The 11,331-nt window shown below is 58.9% G+C and overlaps 2 protein-coding genes across 5 annotated transcripts; both read right to left on the bottom strand.

Annotated features, from left to right (window-relative positions):
• Positions 1-1,178: 1,178 nt before the first annotated feature.
• Klk11 (kallikrein related peptidase 11) lies at positions 1,179-3,720 on the bottom strand. 2 transcript variants are annotated; one of them, XM_026406280.2, is made up of 5 exons: positions 3,654-3,720; positions 3,116-3,272; positions 2,484-2,749; positions 1,838-1,974; positions 1,179-1,334 (listed from the first exon to the last, which is right to left on the bottom strand). In XM_026406280.2, the coding sequence occupies exons 1-5, from the start codon at positions 3,691-3,693 to the stop codon at positions 1,182-1,184; spliced, it is 753 nt and encodes a 250-aa protein (XP_026262065.2). In that variant the 5' UTR covers positions 3,694-3,720; the 3' UTR covers positions 1,179-1,181. The 2 variants fall into 2 exon arrangements, with proteins under 2 accessions (XP_026262065.2, XP_026262066.2); XM_026406281.2 differs by having other exon boundaries at positions 2,484-2,824; positions 3,110-3,272; positions 3,654-3,693.
• A 2,679-nt stretch (positions 3,721-6,399) lies between these two features.
• On the bottom strand, positions 6,400-9,460 carry Klk12 (kallikrein related peptidase 12). Of its 3 annotated transcripts, none has more exons than XM_026406284.2 (5): positions 9,424-9,460; positions 8,958-9,117; positions 8,007-8,266; positions 7,375-7,508; positions 6,400-6,555 (listed from the first exon to the last, which is right to left on the bottom strand). In XM_026406284.2, exons 1-5 carry the CDS (start codon positions 9,458-9,460, stop codon positions 6,400-6,402), a joined length of 747 nt encoding a protein of 248 aa, XP_026262069.1. The 3 variants fall into 3 exon arrangements, with proteins under 3 accessions (XP_026262069.1, XP_077649080.1, XP_077649082.1); XM_077792954.1 differs by having other exon boundaries at positions 8,007-8,263; XM_077792956.1 differs by lacking the exons at positions 8,007-8,266; positions 9,424-9,460 and having other exon boundaries at positions 8,958-9,084.
• Between the last annotated feature and the right edge of the window lie 1,871 nt (positions 9,461-11,331).

The following is an 11,331-nucleotide window of genomic DNA, read 5'->3' as shown; positions in this document are numbered from 1 at the left end:
TACCATGCATGCCCATCTCACACCCTCCCTGCCATCTGTGTGTCTCCAGGTGACACTCGGGCTTATGAATCACAAGAGGCCCAGGCTGCAAGGGGCATCAACATCACCTGGGACTACTCCCTTATTTGGGGTGAGGAACTGGCAGGCTCAGAGATGGCAATGACTCACCAGAAGTCACACAGCAAGTCCACCTAACAACAGAGAGCCCTAATTCCAGCTCTGGGTCCTTACTCCTCATGCCAGATACCTCCCTTGCAAGGCGAGCAGAACATTGGAAAAGATCCTGAATTCCTGACGATTTATGAGGCACCTTGTCCTTTGGGAATTAACTTCAGAGGCTGTTCAGCTCAGCCTTGTCTGACCATCCTTTTGGAAAGGATGCTAAAGTTCTCTATGCATATCTGATGTGGCTGTGGAGCATTTGAAATGCGTCAAGTGTGACAGAGGAACTACGTTTCTGATTTTATGTCATTTTTTATTAAAATGGATGCATGTGGCCACCATATTGGCCAATGTGGGCCTCAATCAACTACTTGTCATGGAAGTTGGAACATAACTAGAGGTCCCTTTTGTGAGGCCTTGCTATGTGCGGGCTGACTTATTTACTGTGCTGTCAGACTTTTGGGTGCACAGTTTTACAGCTAAGGAAACCGAGCTTCCGTCAAGGTGGGACCACTTGTTAGTTAAGAGATCACCTGGCTTCAAATCCTTGTCCTTCTTTCCCTTACTGGCCGAGTGACCATGAGCAGCAGTTTCCTTTCTCCATGCTTAGTTTCCTCATCTGTAAAATGGGTATGATAATAGTGCTGACCTTTCAGAGTTTGTGAGGATTGTGTTGGTTGATGTATTTAAAAGCCCTTTGGACCAAGGTCTGTCTGGCCCATAGTAAGTACTCCATGGATTCATTCACTCTAAATATTTATTACAACCTTGGTGTACATCAGGAACTGTCTCTGGGGTTAGAGATATGACAGTGAACGTAACAGCTATCATCACTTCCAGAGTCACAGGTTAGTGCCAGCCAGGCCGTCCCTGATTCCAAACCCCAAGTTCCTTATAAAGCTATAGCGTCTCCTGCAGCCAAGGAAGTGCACAGAAGAGTCCTGGCTTAGGGTTTCGCGTGAGCAGAATGAATGAGATCAAATGTTTACAGGAAGATGGGGCTGAGGGGTGGGTCCTGTTTAATTGTTGTTCATGGTCTCCTGGATCCAGTCTACATATTTGCAGACTTTTGTGTAGACACCGGGCTTTCTGGTGACAGCACATGGATCTTGGCCCCAGGAGATAATGCCTTGAAGAGACCCGTTACAGACCAGAGGGCCCCCAGAGTCACCCTGGGCATGGGAAGAGAGAGAACCAGTCAGAGCAAAGGGCGGGGGTTCTGGGAAGCGGGGGGGATGGTGTGGGAAGGGAGGGAGGGGGGGAGGGGGGAGAGGATGTGTTGGCGACGGGACTGGTGATGGACTGGGGTGGTGAACTTGGGATTGTGGGTGGGAGTAAGGATGGCTTTAAGGTCAAATGAGTTTGGGGGGCTGGGGTTGTAGCTCAGTGGTAGACCACTTGCCTAGCATGTGTGAGGCCCTGGGTTCAATCCCCAGCACCACATAAAACTAAATAAACAAAATAAAGGCATTGTGTCCATCTACAACTAAAAAAAAAAAGATGAGTTTGGGGATGGTGCAGTTGGAAATGGGGATGGGCATGGGGCTGGGGAGTGCGTTGGAGTCAGATATGGCAACTGGGGATGGAGTGGGTTTAGCTGCAGGGCAGGTGGGCTTGGCACTGAGGTTGGGGAAGGGGCTGGGGTGTGGTGGGAGACCTGGCCCTGCCCTCTGACCTGGCAGGAGTCCTTGCCCTCTTCCTTGACGCTGGCGCACAGCATGGTGTCCGTGATGTTGCCGGGGTAGGCGCTCTCACACTCCCGGTGCTCAATGATAGAGATGTTGGCGCATCGCAAGGTGTGGGGCAGGCGCACTGCAGAGACAGTGGGAGAGGCCGTGGGAAGCCAGCCCTCCTCCCCAGCCCCATGAGTTGCTCCTCCAGGGAGAGCCCTTGTCCTCTGTACACACGGCCAACTCGACTCTCTGTACCAATAGCAACGGTCACACCATTGAGCCAATCTGTCTGCAGTCGCTATCTACATGTTATCTCTAATGCCACCCTGGTGTGTGTGGGGGGGAGAAAACCAAGCTTCAGAGAGGTGAAGCTCCTCATCTGAGGTCCCCTGTTAGCAGTTTTAGATTGCACATCACACCTGTCCCACTGTAAGGCTCAAATGCGTGTCTCTGTCCCCGCCCCCCACATGCCCAGTCCTGACTTTTCCATCTTTCCTCCAGCAGAGCCTACTCCCGACACCCCCAGGCAACCCCTCTTGCATCACTATGAATCGGACCTCAGAAGGTTCCCCTGGTCCCTGGTGTCATTTCGTCCTCGTGACCACCCCTCCCTTCCCACCCCCACCAGGTTCGCTCTATAGTCCCTACACTGGGGGCTGGACGTGGTGCCCCAGCCGGAAATGAGGCAGCGGGTGCCAGCAGTGACGCAGTGTGACGGCAGGGAGAGGGGTCTCACGGCCCTGGTGATGAGGGCCGGGGAGGACATTTTCACCAGCATGATGTCATTGCGGTGGTCCTTGTTGGGGAGGCTGTTGTTGAAGCCTGGGTGGGGGAAGGACTCGGTGGCCGTTTGCCTCTGCTCACAGCCATCCTGATGCTGCAGGTTGTGCTCCCCCAGGACGACCACGTAGCTGCTGAGGTGGGAGGGACAGTGGTCAGAGATGGAGAGGTGGAGGGGACACACGCGCAGGGTTGGGGAGGAGAGATGAGTGACACCTTGGAGAACAAAGGGACAGGGCTCCGCTTCCAACCCCATCTCCCTCCGGAGCTCCCTTCCAAGCTCCAACCCCACCCCCAACCCATTCCCAGAACCACCAGGTCCCCAAACACCCATCCCTGGGTCTGCAATCCCAACCGATCCCACCCCTCCTGCTAACGCCCCCTCCCCCTCTGCGCCCTGCTCTCCACCCTCCTCCATGTCCTTCCTGTCCTCAGGCCCCCTGCCACCCATCTCTCCACCTCCAGCCCCCTCCCAGCCCCGCCCCAGCCCCCGCACCCACGGCTTGCGGCAGTGGGCTGCTGTCAGGAGCCATTTGGGGGCGATGAGGGTGGCCCCACAGAGCAGCCGCGTCTTCTGGAACAAGGCCACCTGCCAGGGCTGGGAATGAGGAGGACATTCATACCCCTTGATGATCCTGGTCTCTCCCCTGACATGCCCTGCGGGAGGTGGGGCAAAAGAGGGGCTCAGGCCTGAGAAGGGCTAGGCCCGGGAGACCCCGATGTGGGAGAGGAGAGTGAGGGGTGGGCTGGCCCCGGCCTGGGTCCACTGGGTGTGCCATGGTTGGGTCAGGTGTGGAGGAACTGAAGTGCTTCCTCACTGGTGGCTCAGCCCTCCCCCCCACAGCTCCCTGGTCCCTCCTCTGGGCCCCCGACCTCCCCCCATGCTGGCATCTAGATGGGTGACACCCAGCATGGCCCTATGGTGGTCTCCATGCCCATGACACAAGGGTCTGTCTAGGTTTTGAATACCAGAGGGTAGGGTTCCCAGCGATGGCAGAACCAGGGCCCGGCCCTCCCCATCTGTCACCATCACAGTACCTGTCACCAGAGCAAGCGTGATGAATCGCAGAATCATCATGGCCTGGAGCGGGGCAGGGCAAGGCCCGGGTTCCTCTGGGGACAAGAAGGGAGCCTGCCCTCAGCACTCTGAGGGGAGAGGAGGGCTGTTCACGACACCCCGCCTCACGCCAGCTGCCCCCTCCCCTGGCCCTGCCTGCTTCCCCCAGGGAGGAGCCAGTCTGGGGAGCCCCTTGGTTCTCATAGCACAACAATCAACCTTGAGGTCAATCTTAGGCTCCAGGGCGGCCTGGAGGGGACTTGGGCCAGCTAGAAGCTTCTGGAATGCCAAGGAGCCAGAGGAAGTTGCTGGGAAGGGCTGTGGGGCGGGCCAGGGCCGGGCCTCTGGGCACACTGTGGAGGTGCTCTTCTTCTCGCCCCCCCACACCTGGCCAGGCCCCAGGCCCCACTGGGTAACCACCCCATTTTTTGTGGTCTCAACAGCAGGGCCACATGGAGGCTTTGAGGTCCGCCTCCAAGGAAGGAAGTGGTCAGCGTGGGACCGTGTCTGCCTTCCTCCTTTCCCCTTGGTGCACCCCTGCCCCTTTGAAAGACAGCCCGAGGGAGCTGGGCCGGGTGGACGGGAGGGCTGTGCCCTGAGATGCCCTGCCAGCGGGGGTGGGACTGAAGGGTGGACTGAGCTTCCCAGCTGGGGTCAGAGGTCATGGAGGTTGGGGGCAGCCGGTTGGAGGTGAGAGACCAGAGAGAGGTAGAGAGCCCCACCCAAGCTGGAAAGGACAGAGCAGAGGGGAGTGGGTACCGAGGCAGAGGAGGACTGGCGTCCAGGGTCAGCAGACTCCTGGAGGGGGCTTCTCTTCCCTCCCCGACTCACGGGCTCTGGGCTGGGGCTCCGGGGGCCCGGCGGTGGCAGCTGCGGCAGGCTGGGTCAGAGCGCCAGGCACCAGGCAGGCCGGCAGGCAGGGGTGGCCCGGGGCAGACCGGGATGACTGGCCTCCAAGCCCTGCCTTGCTGCCTGGGGGCGGGGTGTGGGGGCCTCCCTGGCACTCTGCTGCCCGCGTCACCTCTCCAGGCCCCTCTTCCCCTGTGTCATCTGTCTTGTATGCACCGGTCCCCTTCTTGCTCATCTCTGAATCTGTTTCTGTCATTCTCTGCCACACTGGCCCTCTGTGTGGGAGGTCTTCTTCCTTCTGTCTCTAGGCCTTCGTCCCTGTCTGCTCCTTCCTCCGTCTGGGCTCTGGGCCCTGTCTATCACTGCCTGTCCTTCTTCCTGTCCATGTCTCAGTGGCTCCCGAGCTTTCCAGTCTGTCTTCCCTCCAGTCCCTCTGTCTCTGCCTGCCCTGCCCCTTTCTCCTCGAAGCCCCAGCTGGCCGTGGCCCCTGGCCTCCTCTGGGCCCCTCCCTCTCCTTTCCAAAGATGGGGGAAACTGGGGCGTCAGGGAGGTGGGGCTGCTGCCAGGCGAAGGGGCAGGACGGCAGGTGAGAGAGGCAGGTCGGGGCCTGCACAGCCAGGGCCCAGCCAGGGGAGAAGAGCCCGGCAGGTGCCCCAAGCCCTAGGGCTCTCTGGATCCTCCTTCTCTGAAGCCTCTTCCCTCTGCGGCCCTCCCCACCTCCTGGGCCTCTGGATGCTGGACATCTGGGTCCAAGTCCAGCTGTGCACTTACTCGCTGCTGCGGGACCTGGGCCTGACGACTTCCAGTCCTTCAGCCACCTCAGCCTCCTCATCTGGGAAACCCGGTGTGGAGCCCCACTTCTCCCAGCTGTTTGTTCTCAGATCTCCTCCCTGGGTCTTTCTCTGCTCTCTCCCTATCCAGATGTGGAACAAGGCGGGGTAGCCCTAGGTTCTGACAGCAGCCAACCCTGGCCTCAAACCCCGGTTCTGCCTCTTCCTACCTCTGTGACGTGGGACGAGGGACTCCACCCCACGAGGCTCAGTTTCTTCATCTGCAACATGGGGGTGACGGCCCTGCCTTGGGGTGGGGTGGGGGGTGGGATGAAGACTCCAGAGAGTCACGAGGAGAGCCCAGCTCTGTCGGGCTCAGTCAGTCACAGGCCTGGCTGCGCTGCTGAGCCCTGTCCCCCTCAGTCCCCAGGTCCCCATCCACACTTTTCAGAGGATGATGTTCTGCTGGAGAGAACCCCAGAGGTGGGCAGGACCCTTCGAGGCAGAGGCCACATTGCACCACCCTGGGCCATCCAGACATTAAAATAGACTGACTTCCTGCACCAATACAAGTTGGCTCAACACAAAAGAGCCAAGACGCCATTGGCCAATGTAAAAAAAGTCACATGTCATAGACATTTCATTAAATGGTCACTGAAATTTGATTTTCAGTTGGCATTTGATATTTTCTTTTTCTTCTTTCAGGTTCTTCATAGGCCACTGAAGAGCATATGAGCTCTGGGCACTATTTCTATCATGCCTGATGGAGAAAGATGGCCTTCATTTTTAGTATTACCAGTAAATTTTTTTGCTCCAATCCTGTGTGATCCCTGAGGGAAAATCCTACACTCTCTGGTGTCTATTTCTGTACCTGGAGGTAGAGGAGCCCAGGAGGCTCCCTCCAGTCTCAAAGAGCTTAGGATCATCAGACAGACACAGCCCTCCTTCAGTTACACGGTATTTATTTCTGACAGTTGTGCAGTCCTCCCCTCAAGTCATGGGTCTCAGGAGGAATCGCAGTTCCAAGAAGTTCCCCAGATCAACAAAAGATTCTGGTGCTGAGGGTCAGAAAGGCCCCCAAGTTGAGGGTGGAGATGGAGGAAGCAGGTCAGTTGTTCCTTATGATCATCCGGATCCAATCCACATACTTGCAAACATTGGTGTAGACTCCTGGGATGCCTTTTTGCCCGCAAGGCTCCACGGACCCCCAGGACACCAGCCCCTGAAGAACTCCCCCGCATACCAGGGGTCCCCCAGAGTCACCCTGTAAGACGGAATGCTGCATAAATAAGGGAGTCATCCTGCTCCTGCTTTCCTCCCCACCCCTCGCCTATCACAGATCCTTTCCTAGGTCTTGGGGGTGGTGGTCCAAGCCTGGTCTTGGGAGGGAGGAGCAAAGCCAGGCTCCGGGAAGACAATAGAAGAGGCCAGCCAATCGAAGAGAGCACACTGTCCCTGAGGGCCAATCCCAGGAAGGGAGATGGGACTCTTCCAGGACATTGGCTGGGACGCTGGCCAATGAGTGAAGAGAAAACTATCTCCTACGGCCAATCCCAGAGAAGGAGGGCGGGACTTCACGAGGGCAGAGAGTTCTCATAAGGACAGTGGCTGGGTACCGGTACAGTGAGATTTAGCAGCCTCCTCCTCCTTCCTGGGGGCTCCCAGAGAGCAAGAATGTGGAATCAGAGGGTAAAAGCCCACTGGCCCCTTCCCGTCTCTGTCCCCACATCTCTTTGTCACCCTGGAGCCGCACCAGCTGGAAGATAGTGTGGGGAATGCCCAGAGCCCTGGGTCTGGCAGCTCCAGATCCTGGCTGGTCCTTTGCCCTCCTCACCCTTTGTCCTTCTGTTCCCCCTCCCTTTGGGCCACCTGTCCGTCTCCACCTCCCTCCTCCATTCCCTCCCTCGCTCCGTCCCGTCCTCGTCCGGCCCTCGACCTGTTCTCCGCCTCCCTGAACCTCGCCTTCTTTCTCACCCATCTCTTCCTCTGTCCCCATTTCCACGAGTCCCTCCCTGCTTTGGTTTCCCTTCCTCAGCCCCCACTTCCGGTCCTGGGTGACCGTGCACCTCCTGTGTGTGCTCACCTGGCAGGCGTCCCTCCCAGCGACCCCGCCGGCGCACACCATGTTGTCGGTGATCCTCCCGGGGAACACGGCCCGGCAGGCGGCATTGGAGACGATGGGGAGGCTGAGGCACTGGAGCCGGTCAGGGAATGGGCCTGGGGACGGGAGGTCGTGCTACAGGGTCCCTCCAAGTCCCCCTCTTCATTTCCTTTGTCCCAACTCCAGAGTGTCTTCTGATCCTAGTTTATTTGACCCCAGATTCTATGAACCTAAACCTCTGGCCCCTGACTTCTAATCTCAGATATGAGATAAATCCCAATTTATACCCAGATCTGCAACATCTGGATCCCAGGACCTCTAATACCCAAGCCCCTGACCCTTGACACCCAGATCCTACTTATATATACCTTTACTCCAGTCTGATGACCCCTGACCTCACTCTGACCTGATTGCATCCCTGACCTCTGACTTCTGACCCCACACCCACTCCCTTCACCTCTTTAAGTCCTAGGAGATCCCTCCTGGTCTCTGACCCCAGACCTGGTCCTGGTGTCTACCGCACTCCCTTGCTGCCAGGCCTGACCTCTCTCCTGCCCTCTCACCCTCCACCCCGGGCTTTCCCTCTTCTGACCCCTGCCCAGGGGGCTCCTTACTCGATGGTTTGTTGGTGGTGCCCCAGCCGGAGATGTGGCACTCTGTGCCAGCTGCGGCGCAAGAGCTAGGCAGGGGCAGGGGCCGCACAGCGCGGGTCACACGCACGGGTGTCCCCAGCCGCAGCAGCCTGAGGTCGTGCTCGTGGTTCTGCAGGGCTCCCCGGTAGCTGGGGTGGGTCACGGAGAAGCCGCTGCGCCGGATCTGCTCGGCCCAGTCCAGCCTGCTGAGGCTGTGCTCCCCCAGGCGCACCCAGTACCTGCTGGGGTCGCAGCGGCTCAGCAGGTGGCAGGGCAGCCCCGCCCCCTCGGAGCCGAGCCTGCTCCGACGACGCTCTTAAACAGTGAAGCCCATGAGGTGGCTGGAGTTGACATCTTCCCTAGTTCAATGCCTGTCCCTGCCACTTGGCCCCACAGAGGAGTTGTCAGTACTGTCGTCTGAGCAAGTGAGTTATGCATGGCATCTCTGTCCTGCTGTCCCCATGTCTTTCAGTCCCTTCAGGTCTGATCTCCCCTTTCATCAAAAAACCCCAGAGCATCAGACCTAACAAGTGGCTCATCTTACAAATGGGGCTACTGAGGCCCAGGAAGGTGACAGACCTTGTCCCTGCGGTTGCACTCAGTTTGGGGTAAATGTGGTCCAGGACCCAGACTGGGACCAGTAGTGGCTGAGACTGGTGACAGATGCCATATAGGAAAGGGTGGCACATGAGGACCCTCTGGGTCCTCCACCCACTACACCTCACCCCACCCAGCCCCACCCTAGTCCCACTCTTGAGGAAGTTCTACTCCTCATCTAACCTCAGACTCTTTTGTTGCAGAACTAGTTTTGTACCCTTGGCACCTCATCCCCTAAGATCTATTCTGAGGGATGCCTCCCTGGGGGCCCTCCCTGGCACTTGCCTCCCCATCACCCTTCTTTGCCCACCAGGAAGGGCTCAGACTGGGGCTCACCTGCCGCTGCAGTGAGCAGCCGTGAGGACCCATCTGCGGTCAATGAGGACTCCCCCGCAGCGCAGGCTGGTGCCCTCAAAGAGCCCCACCTGCCACGGCTGCGAGTGAGGCCGGCACTCCACGCCATTGACAATCTTCTCTGTGTCGGCCTGGCTCGCCCCTGGGGACAGGCACTGAGCTGGAGAGAGGGGATCAGAGACAGAGACCAGGGGTCAGAGAAAGAAGGGGAGCACAGAGATGGAGAGAGCCGGTCTGAGACACAGTGGCCCAGCAGAGTGGCCCAGAGAGGGAGGGAAAGGGGACAGAGAGACTAGAGGGAAGCAGAGAGCCGGAGACACAGTGGCAGCAGGGCAGGCCAGGTGTGGGCCAGAGCGCTGCCCCCCTCCCGTCCTAGGGCCATGCTGGGGCCGGAGCTGAGCTGGGAGAGGAGCCTCCTCTGGCGTCCTGGCCCTGCCCAGGAACTCACCAAGAGTGCACAGGAGCAGGGTGATGCCCAGCCTCATAGCGGCCGCCGCCACAGCCTGGGAGAAAGGGACTCTCAGGGGTGGCCCTTCCCTGGCCTCCCACCCGCACCCTCTCTCCCTCTCCCCTTCTCTCTGAAGATCTCTCAGGGGCTGACCTACTGTCCCCTCTACTTGTCCCCACATGCCACCCCTCCGTGGTGGATGGCCTGCCCCCGCTCACCTTCTCTGTGGCTGCGGGATCCTCTCTGTGGCTGTCCCTGGTTCCGCCTGCCTATCTCTGTGTCCACCTACCTGCCTGTCCTTTCATCTGCCGGCCACCTTTCACACTGGCCACCTGGCTCCTCAGCCACCTGTCATGCTGCCCCACCTGTCCCCTCTGTCAGCCGCCCCAGGCCCCAGGCTGACGAGGCAGTTAGCTCTCTTTGTCCCAGCCCAACTGGGACTTCTGACTTCCGGCTTGTGGGAAGGGGACGAGGAAGATGAGGTGGGGCTCTCTAATCCCCAGGAGCTCTTCCTAGCTGACAGGTGACTCCTCGGAACCAAGGGGACAGGGCGGAAGGAACCAGGGTGGGAAGACCCGGCCCCTCCTCTCCACACCAGCTCGCAGCCGGCTGATGACTCAAAGCACCGGCTCCTGGAGCTGGGTTCTAATCCCCACTCTCCAGTGACAAAGAACCGGGAGGGTGGGGCTGCCTGGAACCTGTGGGCAAGGAGGCAGGAGGAAGGGGAGGCTGTGGAACCCGAATTCCAGGGCAGAGAGCACCCCAGAAAGAGAAGGGGGTGTTGCCAAACAGGTGTCCAGGGAGAGGCAGGGAGGCTCCCCAACTCTGTCCTGTCTGATTCTAAATACAGGGTTCATTCTGGTTACCCCAGGACCCTTGCCTTCCTACTTTTTATTTTTGTTTTTTGGTCCCGGGGATTAAACCCAGGGGCACTCAACCACTGAGCCACGTCCCCAGCACCTTTTTAGATTTAGAGACAGGGTCTGAGTTGCTTAGCACCTTGCCGTTGCTGAGGTTGGCTTTGAACTCAAGATCCTCCTGTCTCAGCCTCCTGAGCTGCTGGGATTACAGGTGTGCACCACCACACCCAGCACCATCCCCTCCTACACTGTCTGCCTCTCTCTCCTTTCTGTCCCCGTAGCTCCTCCCACCTCCCACCTGGACACTCAGCCTCTAATCTCCCCCCTCTCCAGTCCACCTCCTACATGTGGATGGCTGTCTACACCCAGAGCTGACCTGCTCACAACCCTCTTGTGCCCTCCCCCCCATATCCCAAAGTCCTGGCCCTCCAGCACAGATCTTCAGGTCCCACAAGACCCACCAGCAGCCCCCTCTTGGCTCTCTGCCCCCAGCTTGGCCTTTTGGGAACTAGAAATGCCTGGATTCTCGGTCCCCAGCCCAAGGTGCCTTTCCCTGCACCGTGAGGCCCCTTCCTGATCTCCTCATCATAGGAAGGAGCCCCCCGACCTCTCCAGGCTGGTCAAGTGCCTGTGCGTCCCCCTGGGAACCCACAGAGGGACCTGCCGAGAGCAGAGCGGGGCAGGAATGCTACCTGTGGTGTCCCTGTGTCCCTGGCATGGGCCTGGGGTACGTGTTTCTCGGTGGGTGAGCAGATGCAGGCTCAGAGTGTGCCTTGCCCATCCCCCTTTGACACCCCACTCACTGGTTGTGAGCACCTCTCAGTGCTCGATGGACCCCTGCACCCCAAATTTTGTTCAGTTGCAGGGACTAACAGTGTCCTGCACCCGCCAAGAGGGTCAGCGATGCCTGGTATTCTCATGATGAGGTTTCCTGCGGGGAGGAGGCAGAGGTCCCCACCTGGTCCAAAAACATCCTGAGATAGAACGGAAGGGCTGGCGGGGTGAGGAGTCCCGTGCCCAGCCAGGGCGCGTGTGGGCTGAAGGAGCA

Source organism: Urocitellus parryii, chromosome 15 (genome assembly GCF_045843805.1).
Source record: "Urocitellus parryii isolate mUroPar1 chromosome 15, mUroPar1.hap1, whole genome shotgun sequence".
NCBI classification, from domain to species: domain Eukaryota; kingdom Metazoa; phylum Chordata; class Mammalia; order Rodentia; family Sciuridae; genus Urocitellus; species Urocitellus parryii.
The sequence above is the reverse complement of the archived record's forward strand: the minus strand, read 5'-3'. Positions and strand labels throughout refer to the sequence as shown.